Raw genomic sequence first — 23,575 nt, forward strand, 5'->3', positions numbered from 1 at the left:
TTAAATTAAAAAAAAAAAGTTTAATTTTTCTGTTTCTATTGGAAAGTAATTGGCCATACTTTTCATGTCCAAATTGTGTCCAAAATGTGCATCTGATTGCTAACCACTTTGGTATAATGAACTCTGAGGGAAAAATAGCTTTAGGTTACAAGAGCATTAGTCATTTTCAGAAAAGGCCATTTCTGAATTTCCGGGATGAGGGGTTTTGATGAGGTAAATTGGGGGGGGAAACTTTTTCCACTGGCTGGTAAATTTGTCACTAAAGGACTGAAAACAAAGGGAGAGGTTTGGAGAATTTTATTCTTACACAGAGGGTTGCAAGGACAGTGGGATGCCTCATCAGACATAGTGATGGAAACCCAATTCGTATTATTTTTTTACATGTGAAGTGGATCAATTTTTGAACAAGAAAAAGGGGAAAGGGCAGGGGACTGGGATTGGGACTAAGTGAGTAGCAAGCTCGATGGACAAATAACCGCCCTCCTGTGCTGTAAAATCCTAGAATTCAGTTGTTTAATGGTGTTGTTAAGGGGAGGTCCCACTGGGGCAGTTGACTGGACTTCAGGAGAGAGAGAAGCACTGTCACGTTGGGGAAGCATCGTGGAACAATCCAAAGATTGCACAGAGCGCACTGCGAAGTTACCAATTTAAAAAGGTCCAGTGCACCATGGTAACTCTGTCCTATCTGTGCATCGCACACAGATCTATACTGAGCAGTGCAGACTTCAGCTAAAGGGGGAAATACTGTCGTGGAGTTAACCTGTTTTGGTTTGGGGAGGGGGTGTCGGGGAAGACTTTGAGGATCTCCAATGGTATTTTGAAAGTTACCCATATAAGGTGAATACAACGAGTGGAAAATTACTACAGTACTCGGCTGGCTAATTTACTATTCACTGTTATTTTCTGTACTGATTATTGAAACCTCCATGTGAGTGGGGCTTCAGATACGTGTCTAACTCTTGATGTGTGCTTTCTATTTCCATTTTTCTTTGGCTGAGGACACGCAATTCCATATTAATTGAATCACATTTTTCTTATCTTGGGTCATGCAGTGGGATTATTTCTTTGCCTGAAATTATGTTCCAGAGATGCCGTCTGCCTTGCCAGAATTGTTAATTGATGGCACACTCATTCTTGTGCCAAAAACTGCCAGATGTCCTCGTCTGAATGCAGGCTTTTATCGCTGGAAACAAATGAAATCAATATGAAAAAGCATAAAAGTCCCAAACCAATTTTATCTTGTTTTCGGAGGAGGACTGTCTAGGCAATAATTTCAAAACTGTGATCTTTGCATATTTTCCACGCACGCTGCCACACTCCCTCTCCCAGCTGTGAGGCTGAGTCAGTCAGTTCCACTCCATTATTGTCAATGCTTCTGCTGGGTGGAACTGACCCTCAGGTCCTTCTCTCTGTTCTCCTCCCCTCCCCACCCTCCTTCCCCTTCACAATCAAGCCGGCGCACACTGCTACACAAGGTGCTCCGTCGAATCTAGAGTTGCTTTGATTTGAATTTTTCTCACGCGCCACACCACTCTTGGTTTGAAACCTAGCTACAAACATTACTTCCTTTTTTGAAGAGGAAGTGGGAGACCAGTCTGCACTCAATCGACTTTTGATTTACTTTCACCTCTTCCCAGGTGTTTTTATGCAGAAGAAACAAGCAGTATTTTGTTAACGAGTACCGGGTAGGGAAAATCAAAATAAAACTTGAGATGTGAGACTCTGGTTCTGTAGCCTATGGGTTTTGTGCACACCTGTACAATCTTTTATGTTTGTGCTGCCAAAATCAACCTTTTATTTACCATCCACTTCAGGGTTCCATTGGCATTTTGTATTGGCTATTTAACCAGTTGTGTTTTAAGATTGTTAAAGAACAGTCAAATTTAGGTGAGCCAAGACTGCCTAGGTTTAATAATCAGCCTATGTGCAGCTTTACATTCAGAGCCAACCATGTTCTTGTTCAGTTTTCTGGCCCTTCTCAATGACTGCAGCTGCAGTATGGGTTTTCCACTATTTAAGCTTCGTATTTCAAATGAACATTTAAAATTCTATGCTGACCCTTTTTTGATCCAGCTTGTTTTATATGGTCGGAGGTCAATGTGTTGTTGGGCATAAACGGGGCATTTTATCATAACGCTGCCACAGCTAGTAAATGGTTGTTGACTGAAAATATCTTCTGTTCTACACTTGCACTTCTAGGACAGATAGTTCATTCAATTTTATGGCATTCTTCTTCACGTTCATGGCCCAGCTGGTGATCAGCATTATTCAAGCAGTGGGAATCCCTGGCTGGGGAGTCTGGTAAGAAACCGTTTCCTCTTGTACAAATTGTAGTATGTACAGTGCTGAAGATCTAACTATTGCTGCCTTTTTCTGCCACTCAGTTAAACCTAGCTCAGATGAGAGGTAGGTCAATCAAGGCGGTCCATTCAGAGCCACGTAACCAGAGACTACTCAATTATTAGCTGGGCGACAAAGTATTCGAAGTTGGAACTTCAGGGGTTAAGTAACGAGGAGAGATTACACAAATTAGGGTTGTATTGTTTAGAATTTAGAAGGTTAAGGGTTGATCTGATTTAAATTTTCACATTATTAAGGGGAACAGATAGGGTGGATAGAGAAACTATTTCCGCTGGTTGGGGATTCGAGGACTAGGGGGTATAGTCTAAAAATTAGAGCCAGACCTTTTTCAGGAGTGAAATTAGGAAACACTTCGACACTCAAAGGGTGGTAGAAGTTTGGAACTCTCTTCCGCAAACTGCAATTGATGCTAGATAAATTGTTAATTTTAAATCTGAGATTGATAGCTTTTTGTTAATCAAAGGTATTAAGAAGGGATATGAGGCAAGGGCGGTATGTGGAGTTCGGTTGCAGATCAGCCATGATCTCATTGAATGGCGGAACAGGCTCAATGGGCTGAATGGCCTGCTCCTGTTTCTATGGAATCTCAGTAGGTTATCACTGAAAATGTAATGGAGTACTCTGGTTTACTAACTCTTGTTTACTTTGTACCTCTGCCATTTTGTTCCCACACTCTGGAATTCTCCTCCAAACCCTTTGTTGTGCCTTTCCTCAACTTCAAAGTTTCCTTAAATCCCACATCTTCAACCACATCTATGCTCGCCTCTCCTGACTTGCACTGACCCCATTGGTGAAGCACCTTGGGACATTACATAGAATGACATGGAACATAAAGCACAGAAATGAGCCATTCGGCCCAACTGATCCATGCTGGTGTTTATGTTCCACCAGAGCCACCTCCTACATCTTTTCATCTAACCCTATCAGCCTAGGTTATGTTTATTAATGTTCCTCTAACTTCAAGTTATTGTGAAGCCAAAATTGGTGGTTTCTGACACAGAGCTGGGTCATAAATTAACTGGCACCCCACCTTCAACATACACTCCCTCCACCACTGGCACACCGTGGCTGCAGTGTGTACCAACGACTCGCCAAGGCTTCTTCAGCAGTACCACCTAAACCCGCAACCTCTACCATCTACACTGACGAGGGCAGCAGGCGCATGGGAGCACCATCACCTCCAAGTTCCCCTCCAAGTTACATACACACCATCCTGACTTGGAAATATATCGGCCGTTCCTTCACCTTCGCTGGCTCGAAATCCTGGAACTCCTCCCTAACAGCACTGGGAGTAAGTTCATCACACGGACTGCAGTGGTTCAAGAAGACGGCTCACCACCAATTTCTCAAGGGCAATTAGGGATGGGCAATAAATGCTGGCCTTGCCAGTGAAGCCCACACCCCAGAACGAATATTAAAAAAAAATTCTATGTTGATAGGAGTATGTTTTAAATTTCTCAAATATCCAATTGATAGGAATTTATTTAATCAGAAAACGTTTTGTTCATGCAAAGGACGTTTCAGATAGCTGTGGTGCCTTCCATGTCATTATCATTGACCTTGAACAGCAGCTATTGTATGTGTAAAGAGTTGCAACATTGACTATAATCCAAAGTCTCTGAGGTGTATCGTGGAGACTGCACTTTACAGCTGCCCAGCTTCCCTAATAATATCCACAACAGTCTACAATGCAGGTCACTGAACTGCTAATAAGCCAACCCTCTTCTCAAATTTGGAATCTTTAATATGTTGAGGCAATGGAACAAAACTGCTACCCACAAACTTTAAACTATCACTAGTAATCTGACTCTTGTGCTAAAATATTGCTGCCACTGGCACTGCTTAAGCTAAGATGCCTATTCTGTTTATACAAAGTAGTGAAGGCACTGGTGCCAGAATGACGATTACAACCCACTGGATGTGATGACCCAGTGATATTTGTCTTTCTTGCAAATACTGCCAGGTCAAGGGCAGTCCCCAAGATCTGGCAGTGCTTCGTTGAGCATATTCAAGGCTGAGAGCGATATATTTTTGGACTCTAGAGGAATCAAAATATTATAGGGATCGGGCGGGAAAGTGGAGTTGAGGTCGAAGATTAGCCATGATCTTATTGAATGGTGGAGCAGGCCCGAGGGGCCGTATGGCCTACTCCTGCTCCTAATTCTTATGTTCCCATCCTCCATTGTGGGCGGGAGGGAGGGAGGAAGCGTTGGGAATAGCAGTGTCTAAACTCTGTGATCTGCAAAGTCGCACCTATTTTAGTTGACATTTTGGTATTTGCAGCATATGTATAACTAGGTTGTCGTTGTGAATTTGCTGTATTATACTGGTTAAGATGGGATGCAAAAATAAAAGTGTGATCAGCTCAACATTTGTTTCCTTAACTGTTGAAATATCAGACTCCAAATTTCATATCTTGGATCTAATAATGGCTGTGTATTTAACGCACTGAAATTCACTTGTATTTTAATAATTAAATAAATGTTAATAATATCCGATGCAATTTAATTTGGTCTGTTTGATTTATACCTTCAGAAGGAATTAAATAATGCACAAGCTGCAGTAAGTTTCATTTTATATTAAAAGAAACTCATAAAAGACATCATAACTCATAAGTGGAATCTGTCTGGGGTGTTTTTTTTAAATAAAAAGGGATTTAGTGGGTTTATATTAATGCGACAGTGGGAGTTCGTATTGCGCAGTATTGTGAGCTTCAGTTAAAGGTGCTGGAAACAAACATTGCATTGTAAATATTAGAATGGTAATGGGTTTTCTTTTCCCCAGTTCCCTCTAAGTAAGTACTGCTAGGTCCTGTTATTGGAAAAATAACTACCTGAACAGCCATTATGAGCAAAAGTGCCACAAGCTAATCGTGTTCTGATGTATGAAACCCTGGTAGATTTGTAGAAATGCAGGATGATGGATTGACAGATTTCATTTACATAGCTGTCGCAGTAACAAAATTGGACTGAAATGTTCACTTTATCTGCAATATTTTGTGTGCTGTTTTCTCCGATATTAAGTTGTCATTTTAGAAGACTCGTTTAGAGAGTTACAGGGTTTTTTTTTAAAAGGGAGAATTGTTAATCATTGATTAGGGGGTTGCCCAGCTTTGTACAAATGACTATGGGTTTCACAGTAGTACGCCATTTTATTGTTGCATCAGTGTTTCGACTTGCACAACAGTTAAGAATCTATGGTCCATTCATCATCTGGGTTATATCGAGTTGCCTCATTGAAATTTGAGCCCCACAGTAATGAAAGGTACCAGCCTCATACTCTTGTCTTCTGCATCCTATTTTCAAAACGCCTGAGATGGCAATAGGTGAAAGAATCTTAACCTCTGACATTGGTCTGTTTCAATTGGCTTCATGTTAACTGATATGCTGGTTGTGCACTGTTATATGTTGCGAGATCAAAACATGATAAACACTGTGTCCCTTCCCCTCCATACTAGTATGATGTTCCTCCTTCACTGAGAAATTGTGTGGGGGGATGGGGGCAGAAGAAAATTACAAAAATGTACACACAGTGGGTTCCCTCTGCATGAAAGAAAGATGTGCATTTATATAGCACCTTTCACAACTACCAGACTTCTCCAAGCGCTTTACAGTCGATGAAGTACTTTTGGAGCGTGGTCACTGTTGTACTGTGGGAAACGGGTAGTCAACTTGTGGCAAGCTCCCACAAACAGCAATGTGAAAATGACCGGATAATCTGTTTTTGTTATGTTGATAAATATTGGCCAGGACACCAGGGATAACTCTCCTGCTTTCCGAAATAGTGCCCCGGGATCTTTTACATCCACCTGAGAGCGCAGGCGGGGCCACGGTTTAATGTTTCATGTTATTTATAATCCTTTTCTGCCCCAACAGACATTGAACGGGAGGTACTAGGAGATCTCAGTGGTTCAGGCTGATACAAGCCAATTGTTTTTTTTTGGACCCCTTTTGTTCTGTTGATCTTACAGCCTCCATCCTAGCATTGGGGCAGCTTTAAGAACTGAAGGTTAAAGTATAGAGCTGCGTTTGTTAGTCTCTGTGCAATGTGAATAGGGTATGCCTGATCCCATCCATATCTGACCCAACAATAATATGTATTTCAACTCGATGGAAAATACATTTTCAGCCTTTCCGAGCACAACAACACAAAAGTGTGCGATCTGTTAATTGTCCATTTATAGTGATCAGCAGGCTTTGTGCAATAAATTATTGTGCTTTCCATATCCCCTTGGTCTTATGAGTAAGTTAATGGGACTAAAGGCAGATAAATCTCCTGGACCTGATGGCTTGCATCCTAGGGTCTTAAGAGAAGTAGCGGCAGGGATTGTGGATGCATTGGTTGTAATTTACCAAAATTCCCTGGATTCTGGGGTGGTGCCAGCAGATTGGAAAACTGCAAATGTAATGCTCCGATTTAAAAAAAAAAAAGGAGGCAGACAAAAAGCAGGAAACTATAGACCAGTTAACCTAACATCTGTGGTTGGGAAAATGTTGGAGTCCATTATTAAAGAAACTGTAGCAGGACATTTGGAAAAGCAAAATTCGGTCAGGCAGAGTCAGCATGGATTTATGAAGGGGAAGTCATGTTTGATAAATTTGCTGGAGTTCTTTGAGGATGTAACAAACAGGGTGGATAAAGGAGAACCAGTGGCTATGATGTATTTGGACTTCCAGAAGACATTTGACAAGGTCCCACATAAAAGGTTACTGCACAAGATAAAAGTTCACGGGGTTGGGGTAATATATTAGCATGGATAGAGCATTGGCTAACTAACAGAAAACAGAGTAGGGATAAATGGTTCATTCTTTGATTGGCAACCAGTAACTAGTGGGGTGCTGCAGGGATCAGTGTTGGGACCCCAACTATTTACAATCTATATTAACGACTTGGAAGAAGGGACTGAGTGTAACGTAGCCAAATTTGCTGACGATACAAAGATGGAAGGAAAAGCAATGTGTGAGGAGGACACACAAAAATCTGCAAAAGGACATAGGCTAAGTGAGTGGGCAAAAATTTGGCAGATGGAGTACAATGTCAAGCCCTGTAAGAATGAGATCACCTCTCTAAACTCTAGAGCATATAGACCTAGTCTACTCAATCTCTCCTCATAGGACAATACTTTGGCAGAAAAAAAATCAAAGAGCAAGTTATTATTTAAATGGAGAAAGATTGCAAAGTGCTGCAGTACAGCGGGACCTGGGGGTACTTGTGCATGAAACACAAAAGGATAGTATGTCGGTACAGCAAGTGACCAGGAAGGCCAATGGTATCTTGGCCTTTATTGCAAAGAGGATGGGGTATAAAAGCAGGAAGTCTTGCTACAGCTATATAAGGTGAGGCCACACCTGGAATACTGCGTGCAGTTTTGGTTTCCATATTTACGAAAGGATATACTTGCTTTGGAGGCAGTTCAGAAAAGGTTCACTAGGTTGATTCCGTGGATGAGGGGGTTGACTTATGAGGAAAGGTTGAGTAGGTTGGGCCTCTACTCCTTGGAATTCAGAAGAATGAGAGGTGATCTTATAGCAAAGTATAAAATTATGAGGGGACTTGACAAGGTGGATGCAGAGAGGATGTTTCCACTGATTGGGGACACTAGAACTAGAGAGCATGACCTTAGAATAAGGGACCGTCCATTTAAAACCGAGATGAGGAGGAATTTCTTCTGAGGGTTGTAAATCTGTGGAATTCGCTGCATCAGAGAGCTGTGGAAGCTGGATCATTGAATAAATTTAAGACAGAAATAGACAGTTTCTTAAATGATAAGGGGTTATGAGGAGAGGGCGGGGAAGTGGAGCTGAGTCCATGATCAGATCAACCATGATCTTATTGAATGGCGGAGCAGGCTCAAGGGGCTGTATGGCCGAATCCTATTATGTTCTTATGAGTAGTTCTGACTATTCAGCACCAAGCGCAGGTCTCCGATGAACTGTTGTCTTGCCAGCAAACACCTAACATATTTTTAATGGCCTAATCACGGAAGACACTGTCACAGTGCAGAAGTGCCAAACATCTGCTTCTTTCAAAGCCATTCCTTTCTTGCGTGCCAGCTCTAGAAAAAGAATGGTCCAGATACGGATGTTTTTATCGCTGGGACTCGTCTTATCACTTGGCATTCATTTTTAAATAAAGACCAACTTTGAGGTGGTGGAGGATTCAATTAAGGTTTCACTTATTAAAACACAGCAGGTTAGGTGTGCCGTATTCCCTAGGAAATGGTAGTGAGGTAAATACAGTACTGGTCACATTACAATGTGGGGGAAAGTGATTAGAGTCTAGGACAGAGTATAATTTATCATGTTTGTAGGAAAAATGCTTAATATAAGACTCAGTACAGTTGCTTCTGGACATGTTCAGGTTCGCACATATTGTGAATTAAACCATATCGATGCTAATCCTGACTGTAAATTTTCTAACACATAAGGTGTGCACCTGTTGAATATTAACATGTTCTTGAGCATCAATTTATTCTCCATACACTACCATACTTCTAGAATGGGAATGATTTAATAAAGGGAATGTTTTGGATGCCAAGGGGTGTTCCTGTTAAAAGGCTTCTATTGTATTTGACATCAAGAGCTGGATTTCCTGATCCGACAGGAATCTGGATTGACGTGTCCTTGCTGGGCTACCATGGTATCAGCATTGCACTGCCCCACTCTCCTGAGATGAGAGGGCGGGGAATAAGCTGTCACAGCTACTGTGGCGGGCAACTCTAACTGCAGAGGAAAACATTATTTTGCCATTGATGACACTAGGCAAGGCGGCCCTTGAATTTTTAAACCACCTTCCATTCACCACCTTGGCAACAGTGGATGCCCAGGACGCACTGACCTTCTGACCAAGACGCACTGGTAGTCCAGATGCCAAACGTTGCTAAGGTGCCAACGATGGGAAATACATTGGACATCCTACTCCCCTTTTTATTAACGTCTAATTTAGTAAGTGTGGGTTGAGGCGTGCGACATTTACCATCACTTCCGACGTCCACTCCCAGAAGCGCTGGTGGATATCAGCGAGCCCACGGAATGGCTCCCTAGTCCCATCTCCCTGGTCCAGTCGCCCCTCGACTGCCCCCAAAGCTTGAAAACAAATTCATTACGGAAGACGTTGGGAAGTCAACAGAACTGTTTTAATAGTAATGGTTGAAAGGATAGAGGTAGAAAGAACTTGCATCGATGTAGCGGCTTATCATATCCTTAGGATGTCCCAGAGTACTGCACAATCAATGAAATACATTTAAGATGCAGTCACTATCATTACACAGTTAGGCTTTAGCAGGTATATAAAGTCTGCATCAGTTTAATGCACCGGGCAGGGTTCTGGTTACTATGACTGTTATTTAAAAAAAAAACACTATTGGCACACTCTCACCGAGGTTAACGCATGTTTCATTTTCTCCTGACAGTGGCTGGATCGCTGCAATTAGCTTCTTTGGGACAAACACTGGCTCAGCGATCGTGATGCTCATCCCGACTGTGATGTTTACAGCTGTAGCTGTGCTGTCATTCATCGCTCTAACCAAGGTAAAGCTCATTTGGATTAGGCTGGAGTCTAGACACCTGCTGCTGTTCAAAGCCAAGTGTTCATGGTCAAAGGAGTAAGTTTTTTTTTAACACTTTTTAAAAAAAAAAAGTTAGAATATAAGTTACTTGAGCTGCCCAGAAACAGTTCTAAATCACTTGTTATCTCTGATTTGGGAGTACTTCTCCATAGTACTATATTCCAATTTAATTTTTCAGAATCTCCACGCTGCTGCACAACAGTTGTGGGAGTTCACCAATTGCTGCTTCACAGGGAGCAACATTTTGAATTTGAATATAAACCTCAGAAGACAACGAATTGGTCACGAACACTTTTTTTCTTCTAAAGTGTCCGTTTACCATTGGGCCACGCGTTGCCGCAACTTTCACAAAAGCTCCAGACAGTCGGAACTTTGGCTTTAGACAGCTGAACCAACTGAGCGTCCCAGAGAGGAAAATGGGGAAATCGCAAATGTAGGTAAAAGCAGAACCTAAAAGAGGGAGATGGGGGTCATCAAGCGGAAACATTAAAGGACCTCCAAAGCTCATAATAAATTTGAGCTATTTTTCTTCTCCCTTTTGTAGACTGTTCTTGGCTTATTTTGTTTGAACCAATAAAATGATACTAGGTTCCCCTAATGCTACAAAATGACAGACAGCCACTGTGACAAGTACCCACTTCTACGAGGAGGGTACCACTAAAACAATTGATTCAAGACAAATTTAACAGTGCTTGCGCAAGTATGTCCTGTGGTGCCTGCGAAACGCATGAAGCAAACCAGTGAGCACTGTCTGGTCCTGCTCCTGAGAGAACTGGGTACTCCTGAGCCCAGTTGGAAAGAACCTTGTTAAGTGCATCATCCTAGCTGAGAGTCGGATGGTGTAAGCTAGCACAGGAGAAGCTGGTGGTTCATTTATCTGATTGGTTTATTGCTTTTAAAGCTGCTCCGTTTTGTTACTCACTTTCCCGTTTGTTTTTTTTGCTCTCCTTCAGCTCTTCCACTCGTGCTTTCGACCTTTCTTTGCACACTTTCTCTCTTTCTTTCTCTACTCCTCCGCAAGAGAACGCTAAATGTAGGAAGGTCTGTGCCAGTATTGCAAGTGCAAAGGCTGTACTGAAACTAATGGCGCAATGTTTCTTCTCTAAGGTAGTGGTTTGTGCAGGGATATGCTTTACATAGGATATACGGCACAGAAATGGGCCATTCGGTCCAACCAGTCCATGCCGACTTTAATAAACCATAACACTCATTTGGTCCTAGTCTGTCTGCAGCTTTTTGAATTTGGGGGTCATCATGCCCGAGACTGATCTTATCCTTCTCCTGATCTTCACATCATCATAAGCAGTTCCTCGGAATCGAGGAAGACTTGCTTCCACTCCTGAAGTGAGTTCTTTGGTGGCTGAACAGTCCAATACAAGAGCCACAGACTCTGTCACAAGTGGGACAGATAGTCGTTGATGAAAGGGGTGGGTGGGACAGGTTTGCCGCAATCTCTTTCCACTGCCTGTGCTTGATTTCTGCATGCTCTCGCCGTTGAGACTCGAGGTGCTCAGTGCCCTCTCGGATGCACTTCCTTCACTTAGGGCAGTCTTGAGCCAGGGACTCCCAGGTGTCACTGGGGATGTCGCACTTTATCAGGGAGGCTTTGAGGGTGTCCTTGTAGCGTTTCCGCTGCCCACCTTTGGCTCGTTTGCCCTGAAGGAGCTCCGAGTAGAGAACTTGCTTTGGGAGTCTCGTATCTGTCATGCAAATTATGTGGCTTGCCCAGCGGAGCTGATCGAGTGTGGTCAGTGCTTCAATGCTGAGGGCGTTAGCCTGGACGAGGACGCTGATGTTGGTGTGCCTGTCCTCCCAGGGGATTTGTAGGATCTTGTGGAGACATCGCTGGTGATATTTCTCCAGCAGCTTGAGGCGTCTGCTTATATGGTCCATGTCTCTGAGCCACACAGGAGGGTAGGTATTACTACAGCTCTGTAAACCATGAGCTTGGTGGCAGTTTTGAAGGCCTGGTCTTCAAACTACACAGTTAGGGTATGGCGGGGGTGGGGAGGGGTGTATGCTGGCGGATGATCGAGGTGGTGTGAGGGAGAGGCCATGAAACGATTTAAACACGAGGTTGAGAATTTAAAATTTGAGGCGTTGGGGGATCAGAAGCCATTGGAGGTTGGCGAGGACAGGGGTGATGTGTGAACGGGATTTGGTACAGGATAGGATATGGACAGCAGATTTTTAAATGAGCTGCAGAAGTTGGTGACTTATGGGAGGCCAATCAGGAGAGCATTGTGGTAATCATGCCTGGAGGTGACAGAAGAATGGATGAGGATTTCAGTGGCAGCTGGGGGAAGGTAGGAAGGTTGAATATCTGCACTTTGTTGATGGCTTAGTAGATAAGATAATGGCAGGAAAGTGTAGTAGATTGAAGTGCGGCGCCTTTTTAATATTTTTGTTTAGCAGCAAATACTGATAATTTTGTCAGGGAACTGGGTTGGAAAAATGAGTGAATGTGACAGTATGAGGAAGCTGGATTAACATACAAAGCTGAAATGATGCTCACTGAAGCAGAATTAGTGACTGTATCTGGGGATGTTAATTCAACCACTAATGGATTCATGTGCTTTTTGCCAGAATAAACACAATAATGTGATGTATACATAAGATTCCAATGATATAAAAATGCTAGAGAATTTCAGTACATCCATTTTCCTCCTGTAGAAATCATGATCAAATTCTAACGTTCCATATCATGATCTAATTTTAACTCTTCTACCTTCATAACTCTTCCATTCTAAATCAGCAAGCATTGTTGTAGACAAAAGTATTCACTTAAAGGCAGGCCTAAATTATATAAAAGCTAATTGATCTGTTCATTTAATAATTTTTTTTGTATCATTTTCAACGGTCTAACTGCTGTTCCCATAAGTACACCTTTATCGCCTGATTGGGAAATGTATCCTTTTCTATATTCTGCTCTTGCCGAGACTTTCAGCCATAAAATAGGGTGGGAGCCGCTCGAGAGTTTGGTCTGCATTGCTATGTCATGCCGATCAGAGATAGCTGCTGCTCGAGATATCTGAAGAACACACACTTGTTTGCAAGATAGAGCTGGCAATCTCTTGGTCGATCACTCATCAGTGGAGACAACCATACACATGAACTGCTTAATCACATTCAGCTGGGCTCTGCTAATGGTGACAATTGGTGCGTACATTGTTTGCACAGGTTCAGTCGGTTAAGACACAATCTCAGTTTTCTCCAAAGCTCGTGAAAAAATTGCTCCCTCTGTTTTTTGCAGGTTTCAAAATGTACACGTCTAGTAAGAAGCTACATGTTTTCTTTCCTATTTCTAATCAAACAGTATCTCCTGCAGTTTGCGGATTTAATTTAGGAGTCTATGACGATAAATCAAATGTTGAAATTCCTATTAATCTAGAAGTCTGGTCTCCACACCCACAAAGGGGAAATATGCAGCCCATTGAGATTCTAAAAAGCCTTTGCATGTGGACAGGAAGTGGATTCGTTTGTTAATTGAATCGGTGTTATTTATAATGGAATAAACCAGAGCCCCTTGATCAAAGAAAACATCTGCTAATTAAATCCATGAGTCACCCTGATCTGAGATTAAGCAGCCCCATTTGAACATTAAAGCCGAGAATTGAAGCAGTTCTGTCGACTGCACACGCTGATATGAAGCAGAGGGCCCCCATAATCTCGCCGGCATCAGTGAGCCGCATTTTTGTCAGTCCTGCGGGCTGCTTGTGCCTCTCCGCTTGCCTCGACACAGAGCTGGGTTCCATAACCTTGCCGTCATCAGGCATTGGGTTTGCAGACTCCAATGGGCTTTGATTACGCGATCACGGCAGGAAGGAAGCTAAATAGGAGAGTGCAGAGTTCCAGAACCCGAGTTTCGATGCAATAGTGTCCAGGGAAAAGGACCAATGCAGACTTTGTCACGTGCTGGTTTGATCTTTTGTACTTTGTGAAAAGAAAAACAAAAGTTAACGCTAGTTTGATTTTTGTCTGGGACTTTTTGCACTCCGAAGTTGTTCAGTGTGTGTTTGATTAATGACGGTATTAGAATAATTGTACACTGCAGAACTCCTAATGATTGCAGCTGCCACGTTTTTTGATTCAATTAAGATACCATTAGTGTACATTGCCAATGCAAACAAATGCCATGTCCTGTAATTAATTTTCAGTGGAAAGTCCACATACTGTAAAGCTGCACGTTGTGAGTTTTGTCTCTGGCTCTTTGACACCAGAATTATGGTGCTGTTTTCCAGCAGTTAATGAGCCACGATGTGTTTGATATAAATGGTTCCTTGTTCACTGCGCTAACTCCCTTGGGATGCTGATGTATCCAGCTCAATTGGAAGTTTACAGCATAGAGGCAACAATCTTCATAGTCGAGCATACGGATGCAATGTGTTCATGTTGCTGAGTAGTCGTCTTTCATTTAGACCTACTTATTTTACCAATTTCACTCTTGTCAAGATTGTTGGCCTTCAAGGAGCCTTATTCCGCTTGGAGGCCTGTTAGATTGAGAACGGAGAAAAATGACTGCAATGCAGAGGTCAAACGTAACTCCCATGAACTTAGCTGGATCCGTCGAGGCATGTTTTGGATTTGTTGAAAGATTATAGGATTATATGTTTGATGTATCTGGACCTGAAGTGACTATCTTCTCCCTCCCTAGGCGCCCCCCTCCCCCCATACTCATAAGCACAAGAACTAACAAGTCAGACGCAACAGTTTGGCCATGGCCCAAACCATCGCTGTTGACTGCGGTTGAAATGCATTTTTAAAGTTCTGTGACGTGCTGACAATAGTATGTTGTAATAAATGGCAACCACCACTGAGAACTTTTGTACCAATCTAAAGAACCACTTGAAAGAAAGACAGACTTGCATTTATTCAGTGCCTTTCACGACCACTGGACATGCCAAAGCGCTTTACAGCCAATGAAGTGCAGTCACTGTTGTAATGTAGTGGAAAGAGCGTGCGGCAAACCAGTCCCACCCACCCACCCTTTCCCTCAACGACTGTCTGTCCCACCTGTGACTCAGTCTGTGGCTCTCGTATTGGACTGTTCAGCCACCAAAGAACTCACTTCAGGAGTGGAAGCAAGTCTTCCTCGATTCCGGGGGACTGCCTATGATGATGATGGTAGGACACGCAGCAGCCAATTTGCGCACAGCAAGCTCCCACAAACAGCAATGTAATAATAACCAGATAAACTATTTCAGTGATGTTGATTGAGGAATAAATATTGGCCAGACCATCACGCTTCTTTGAAATAGCGCTATGGGATCTTTTTATGTCCACCTGAGGGAGCAGACGGGGCCTCGGTTTAGTGTCTCATTTGAAAGCCGGCACCTCCAACAATGCAGCACTCCCTCAGTACTTCACTGGAGTGTCAGCCTAGATTTTTGTCCTTCAGTCTCTGGAGCGGGACTTGAACCCACAACCTTCTGACAGAGGTTCCCACTGGGCCACAGCTAATACCGAGGCTGGTTTGCTCATCTGTAGTTACAACACCATGCAGCAATGCTATTGCGTTACTGTGCTCAGCTGGCTAGTGTACAAATAGAGTAGGCTAAGATAGCCGGTAACAATCTCCAAATTTCTTTAGTCTTTGATTGCTTGGCTTGATTTTTTAACTTTCCTGAAAATTTTGTAAAGAGTTGATATTTATTGTATTTTGCTACAGTGGGTTATCATCAGAAACAGCCACAGGCAGAGCTCTGATTAAAATAGATGCAGCATCAGTTTGGACAATAAATTGGGTTTTGGTCATGTCATGTACCTGCATTTAGAGGGAATGAGCTCCTTGTTACTCCAATCCAAATAATACATAGCAAAACCCAGTGCAAATATTAGTCGTGCTGCAGTATTATCTCTTAGACTGTCGGCAGGTCCAGAGAAATGTTTGCTCCCTGTGCAGCTAAATAAATATGCATTAAAGTCGTCCAAATGTTGGCAGTATATTTATTACAACAAACACATTTTTAAAATGGAGTTTAGGTTGGCGATCAGCCGTGATATTGAATGGCGGAGCAGGCTCGAGGGACCGAATTGCCGACTGCTGTAATTTTTATGTTCTAAAGTATAGAATTCTGACCACCGTATCTATCTTCCTTTTCCTTTATTTTGTCTTCCTCTTTCCAGTTTTTACTGTTTTAACTTTTAATGCTTTTCGAATCTTTTTTTTTAAAACACAAATTCAAAATTCCTTTTCTAGCCTTTTCCTCCTGGCTCCTGCTCTCAACTTTGGAGCCTAGGGCAAAAGGATTGTCTGACTGAAAATCAAAGGCTTTATTTTTTTCTGCTATTGATTCTCAAGTCAATGAAAGCCCTTTTAAAAAGAGCTGAACACTCTGGCGTAGACATGCTTCAAACCCGTTGTTGAGTGGCAATGTGTCGAAGCCAGTAACTCTGCTGTCAGATGTAAAGATCCCTCCCCTCCCCAGCTGCAGCAAATCGATCGATGATGCAGTACGAGCTATTCCTTTTAGTCGCAAATTTCGATCCCATTCCCCAGCATTATTTCCGCCGTTTTTACTTTATTATTGTGGGGGAATCCAAAACTAGGAGTCCTAAATAGAGGATAGTCATGAATAAATTCAATAAGAATTCAGGAGAAACTTCTTTATCCAGAGTGGTCAGAATGTGGAACACACTGCCAAATGGAGGGGTTGAGGCGAATAGCATCGATGCGTTTAAGGGGAAGCTAGATAAGTACACGAGGGAGGAAGGAATAGAAGGTTATACTGATGGAGTGGTGTGGGAGGAAGCTGGAGTGGTGTGGGAGGAAGCTGGAGTGGTGTGGGAGGAAGCTCGAGTGGAGTATAAGGAGTGCAGAGTCGAGAATGGCTGAGGAGTCTAGAACCAGGGGTCACCGTCTCGGAATAAGGCGTTGGCCATTTAGGACCGATGAGAATTTCTTCACTCAGGGTGGTGAATCTTTGTAATTCTCTACTACCGAGGGCTGTGGATGCTCAGTCTGAGTATATTCAAGACAGAGATCGATAGATTTTTGAATATTAAGGGAATCGGCGGATATGTGAAGTGCCTTGGGATGTTTTACTACGTTAAAGGCGCTATATAAATAAAAATAGTTTATATGGAGATAGTGCAGGAAAGTTGAGGTAGCTCATCAGCCATGATCTCATTAAATGGAGGAACCGGCTCGAGGGGCAGAATGGCCTACTCTTGTTCCTAATTCTTATGTTCTTATAAACATTGGCATTCATCTGTTGGTCCAAGTGGCCTGTTTCTGTGCTGTCAATTCTTAGTAAATTTTGCATCTTTTAAAATTATGAACTTTCATTTTTTATCATTTCTAATCCCAGGTTCACAACTATTACCGGGGCAGTGGAGGGAGCATGAGCAAGGCTCAAGAGGAATGGACCACAGGCGCGTGGAAGAACCCTCATGTTCAGCAAGCAGCCCAGCAAGCCGCTGTGGGCGCAGTGCAGGGGACCGTGCAAAGCCCGCAGTACACCGAGTATTCGGACACGCCCAACTACGCGTACAACAACCAGATGTAAGCCTCCACGCGTTAACGCACCTCTCCCGTTTACAGAGCCTCGCCTGGTTTCCGGATCAGTTGGGAAATGCAAAAATGTGGCGTGTGTCTTTTTTTTTCCGTATGTACCGTTCAGAGATTTAAGAGCTCCGCGCTCCCGGAAAAAAAACGCTGATATTTGTGGTGTACACTAGAAACCGAAACCGTGGTTGCTGTAGAACAATGTGCAAATACCTTTTAAAAGATGTGATGTTATTGATATTGAAAGTGTTTGTGATATAGGTCCAATTTAAGCAACAAGAAAAATGCGCGAGCGCACATACACACAAAACGTAATATCTGGTAGTCTAGTAACACTGATGCCAGACCATAATACTAGGAATAATCAGGTCTTTTCTGGATGGGCACAGAAGAATTCCCTGCCTATGTGACACTCCCAATATTGATTGTTAGTTGTGATTGCCCTCCAGGCTCCTCTATGAAATGTTTCTTGTATTATCCAGATCATGGAGTTAATGTAATGGCACTGAATAACCAAATAGCCCCAGAATAGTTTGACTAGATCCATTTATCATAACTTGTAGCTGTACACTGATCCACCATGTATCTGTAAGGACCACAGCTTCTAAAGGGAAGTGCGTGTGGGTCTCAGTCTTGAGATCACCACCGATCGTAAACCAGATTCTGATCATTTCACATACATGCATTTAAAAGACATGCTCGTTACACTGCACCCTAATTCGGCCCTTCAATGGGCAAGCTTCTGAACTTTACAAAACAATTTCTGATTCTGATTATTGTAGACTAGAGTAATGCAGAATGGTTTAATTTCAAAGTATGTGTGGAATAAACAATACAATTTGTAACCACCCTCTTATGATGATTCAAATACTCCCGTAGTACTTATTGAGCCAACAGCCCAGAGAACACAAAGGAAAATTAAGTTTGATTTGCTTATGATTCAGATTATTTTTCTATCCTGTGCACTTGCTAAAGTGAGATTCAATTTGGAGAGGTTTTATATAAGGAATAGTTCTGCTTGTTTAATGGATTTCAATTATTTATGTGCTGTTTATATGCAAAAGACTTCTGGATTCTTATTTTGTGTTCTTATATTATGCTTCAATTGCAAACATGATCATACGTTTTTTTTTTAAAACACTGTCCTTGTCAAACTTCACAGGAATTTGGTTTGAGTCTGAAAGAACCACATCTTTGCAATTTAGGCAGGCTTTGCCTTGCATATGTGAACTTTGAGGGCTGGAGCAATAATAGCTACAAAGAGATCTTGAATCACAGTGCATGGGAGATTAATTTTTCAACCCAGCCACTGGATTGCTTTTTGTTAGTTTGTAACTGTTCTTGGTTTGTTTCACTTCAAACATTATTTTTATACACTCTGGCTTGTAACACACTGACGTGTCTACGCATTTTATGTCCGTGGAAAGTGTAGAAGCTTTTGATTCCCAAAGGAAAAGTGTGAATAGCAATAACACAGGAGAGAAATGTCAGTAAACATACCAATAATGTTGTTGCTTCCTTTCCCTATTGGCCCCATTCCTATGCTTTTATCGCCTTCAGATAGGGTCAAAAAGAAAGGAGAACTAATACTATGGGCAAAAGATGGCTCTGGGGCAAATACACATTAAACATAGGGTTTTTGACTTGGGACTTGAGTATACAACTACAAGCAATACACATCATTTTTCTTGCCTGTACATTGCTGCATTCTACATGTTTAGGTCAGGGAGGTGGGTGGGAAATCAAGTTAGTTTCCAATTAAGGCTTCAGTTTAATTTCAAAATCTGTCTCCGACATGTAGAAATTTATTTTGGTATCCATGATTCATTCCTGATAATTCATGATCAGCACTGAGGTCTGTCAAGCCATTAAGAAATGCAGTATCACGCGCCAGTCGACAAAACCGAAACATGGTGGGTAGGTGCACGGGCAAAACAATTTAATGTGAGGAGCAAGAAAATGTACATCATTTGAGATAATTGCACATGGAGTCAAAATGCGGAGATGTAGCCAGTCAATATAGTTAACCTTCTCCATTGAACAAACCAAGAGGAAAACCTATAGGTTCTTTGTTCTCTGCTCCAGAGAATTTATTGCAAATTGTAGGGTCTCTGGTTAAGCCTGTAAAGTTGACCTGTCTGTTGTAGCATTGTACTACACAGTAGAAAAGCTGAAAACAAATATTTGGCTTGGAATCAATTCAAGAAAGAACCCATTCCTGTTTATTTACAGACTTTTGTAAATCTCCAAAATTAATCTTGATCAGTATTGTGAAAAGAGATTTCTTATTTGTAAAGCTGCCGTGATGTTCCAATCTAAAACTGTTCATATTTGGGAAGAGGCATAAAGTGAATTAATTTTATATAATGTTAAATATAATCTGAGATTAGAAAGAAACCAAGTTTAAAATTATCATGTGAATTAGAATCGAGTGTATGAGGTGTACATAAGAGTATTTAAGCTGTTTATTCAAACTGTGGTTGTGGTGGTTGTGCAGGCTTGGTACAAGTCGTATAAATGGTCTGTAGGTGCATGTGTAATAGTTGGTTCGTCTCTGCTATTTTGGGTTGCACACGTACTTTGAGGTTGTTGTGACTTCCTGCTTTTACCTGGGGACTACGGGAATATGTAGTTCAAGCGTTCGAAGCAGTATCTGGATTGTACATAACTTGTCAACATGCATCTTTTTAAAAAGTGGATTGATTTACTTGAAAACAACATTCTCTGCCTACTTTATCTTTCTTATTTTCTAAATCTGAAATCTGGGGAATCGTTTATCCCAAAGCCACTATTTTTTTTCTTTTAAAACACATGATAGAATTCCTGATGCTGGAATAATGTTCAAATTATATTTTGCGGATACTAGCACTTAGAAAATGTTCTGTCTGTATAAAGGTAGAAATCATGATCCAGAATAGTATTTTGTGAGGAAATGCAATACAATTTCTGACCTGAAAATTTGCAGCACTTTGAGCGTAACTCCGTTTTAAGTAAAAGATAGATGCTCCCTCCATTGCATGTAGAAATTAGTTAAATAAATGCTAAACACTTCTGGCTTTCACAGCAGAAATTTCTGCACATTACAGTAAGATTGTTCTTAGAGTTGTTTCATCGGCATGAAGATTTGCTGTAAATAGTTGCTGATTGCAAGATATTGTTTGTGAAAATTACAATAGACTTCATTGGTGGTCACTTTGTTTAACATTGTTCTAACTGCTGCTTGATTACCTGCAGAAATCCTCACCAAACATTCCTAATATTGACAGACCTCTTTAATGTCCTTCAGAGTTAGTTCAAGTGCTTCATTTCACCCTAGGCACAAACATTGTGCTGTGCAGTAATCAAAAATTAATGCACTTTTTTTCTTATTGTTATCCCTTAACTACAGGGGAATTATATTGTGTTCTGTCATATTACATAATCTTAAAATGCCCATATATGACTGCATATAAAGTACTTGCTTGGATGGAATGTTTTGTGTCTGTGTGAAGCCATTTAGACAGTCACTGGGACATAGTGACTGTTGCTAGCATCTCAATATCCTGCAAGTGAGCAGGGAGTTATTGGCTTAACTCAGTGGAGAAAAGCTATTATTTTTCTCTGCATTTTATCTTCAAATAATTGGATTTGCCACATGAATTTATAATCTACTGTAAACCACACATTAATTTGAGTTTTTTCAGTATTTAAAATAACTGCCCTAGTGATGATGGAGGGGATTTGGCATGGCCTGCTGATGGTAACTATTTTTCACCATTGCTGAAGAATGCCTGGAGCCAAGAATCTTTTCATTCTGCACCATTTAATTGCAGATACAATGGGGTAAAATATCTCACGTCTCTGTCGACGCCGAGATACCTCACCTGTTCCCAATGGGGGGTGGGGGGGTCAGAAAATCACTGGCACATTAGTTGCATTTATTCCCCTCCACAGAATTCAGTGGATGGCTAAGCAGGGAGCAGTCATTTTCCGATTTAAAAACTAGAGGTGTGAGAGGTACCTCACTGCTGACCCAGACGCCTAAGACTTAGCCAAAGCGATTGCCCCTGTGCTGAGAACCTTATTATTTTCCGTCCATGCGCGCCAACGTATGTCGGAATATATCCTGTCTTTCAAATGCTTGCTGTGCTTTGATGTGTAAATATTGCCATTTTTATGTTATCTGAAGGAACACTGGTGGTGCAATAGGCTTGTGTTGATACTCTACGATCCATGTCTATAGCATCTCAACTAGTTATATTTTATAAAACATTTTTTCTTTAAGCAAACAGAATCGTGTGAATGTTCTCTCCCTTTTTTTTTAATTTACCCGATTCTGTTTATGTGCAATGATCTAATTCACGTTTTGTGTGTGTTGCTGCACACTTCCTACAACGAGCACTGCCCAGATGTGAACCTTCTGCACTTCAGCGATAGCTTGAACTCCCTTTTTTTTTCCCTTGGTTATAATTAGTTCATATTTTTTTTAATTCTTCAAAGTTTGAGTCCAGGAAAGGCAATGTTTTGCATCAGGGGATTCCCAACACTCCGTCTGCAACACTCAAGATTGATAAAGCTGCTTACATTTAAGGTTTTTTTTTGGTGAACCACTTTTTATATTGAGCAACTAACTTGCTTTTGGATAGAGTCCCTTTCATTTGGCCGAGGAGCATTTTTTTTTTTTTATGACTTTTGCTTTCAAGTGCAGTTGCAGTTAAGTTTTTTTTTTCCCCACAGATGAACTTTACATTCCCCAACTGTCTAGAGTTATTATTGTAAAGACTGTTTTGAAGGTACCAATTCTAATTGAAAGGCCAGGATCCAGGAATGTGTTTTCCTCCTCGCCACCAGTTACCTGCAGATCAAGGCATGTTGGTAACCACCTATTAAAAGTTGAATATTGTGGGGGGAAAAATTTTCGGTTTGAGTAATTGAAATCTAAACATGGGGTTAATCCCAGGCAGAGGGTTGTGTTGGAGTAAATAAACTTAGTCAAGCAAATCATGACACAAAATGAAAAATGTAGCCATTATGTTTATATAAAAAAAACTTTGCCATTTGAGAAATGTAAGCTGCCAGGTCGACAGAATTACAGTGAATAATGTTGGCCATTCATCTGTACCATTTTTCACCATCCAGAAGCACTTGCAAATTTGTAAATATACTTAAAACAAAAAGTAACAAGATATTAATCTTGCTTCGTCGGGACTCTGCTGTGTACTGGGATACATGGAAAGTTGTATCTCTAATGGTTTTTGGAGTTTAATTTGGTGATACAGTCAAGGCATAGGAATTAATTCAGTATTGATGTCCAGTATCTTAATTGAGTAATTTGGTATAATGTTGGTATAACATGGCTATGTGAGCCTGTATTATATTTTATTTTAATTCCTAAGCTTATGCAAATATATTGATACATGTCCCCTTATTAACCTGGTACTGCTGATTTGGCCAATCAGAAGTCTCCTTACAGTAGCCCCAGGGTAGTTTGGTAATGTTTAATTCTCATTCTGACTGCATTTAGGGTTAGTGTAATCTGTTAACCAATCCCTCTACGACTTAGAAAAGGGCATTTCTACAACAACAAAAAAACAGCTAAAGATTTGTTACTGTCTGTGCTATTGAATAGCTGCTGTGCTGATACATATGATGTCTAGAAAGTCTTGTCTGTATTGTTTCATCACTTTTTACACTATAGTGATTCTTCAAAATGGAGCATCTTACCTTTTTTTTTCCTATTGAGAAATGATATCACTGTCATTCCAGTCCGTCAATATGTCAATGTCATTCTGGAGAAATAAATGGTAAAACCCAACCTTGTTTATCTTGTTCTAACTTTGAAGTTGAGTGTTGCGAATTCTTACTCCCATCTCATCAGAATAATACGACTCCATCAACAACAACGTGTATTTATACAATGCCTTTAACGTAGGGAAACATCCCAAGGTGCTTCACAGGAGTATTATGAGATTTTTAAAAATATAATATAAATATACATACGCCCATCTTAATGGGACCAATTGCTGTGGCTGGCCTAATTATGAAATGCCTGTTACTGCTAAGTGCAAGTTGGAAGACAGTACAGGTTGGCCCTCCCTTAACCGGAACCCTCTGGACCCGGCCTGTTCTGTATAAGGGATTTTTCCGGACAAGGGGAGGTC

The 23,575-nt window shown here is 41.4% G+C and overlaps 1 protein-coding gene across 1 annotated transcript in view; it reads left to right on the forward strand.

Annotated features, from left to right (window-relative positions):
* LOC139234119 (secretory carrier-associated membrane protein 5-like) overlaps nucleotides 1–23,210 on the forward strand; it is a 60,659-nt gene extending 37,449 nt beyond the window's left edge. The window contains exons 5-7 of the mRNA XM_070865076.1: nucleotides 2,200–2,301; nucleotides 9,773–9,890; nucleotides 17,239–23,210. Of these exons, the coding sequence (XP_070721177.1) occupies nucleotides 2,200–2,301; nucleotides 9,773–9,890; nucleotides 17,239–17,436 (418 nt within the window). The 3' untranslated portion in view covers nucleotides 17,437–23,210. The remainder of the gene's footprint in view (nucleotides 1–2,199; nucleotides 2,302–9,772; nucleotides 9,891–17,238) is intronic.
* Nucleotides 23,211–23,575: the final 365 nt, after the last annotated feature.

Source organism: Pristiophorus japonicus, chromosome 21, assembly GCF_044704955.1.
Source record: "Pristiophorus japonicus isolate sPriJap1 chromosome 21, sPriJap1.hap1, whole genome shotgun sequence".
NCBI lineage: Eukaryota > Metazoa > Chordata > Chondrichthyes > Pristiophoridae > Pristiophorus > Pristiophorus japonicus.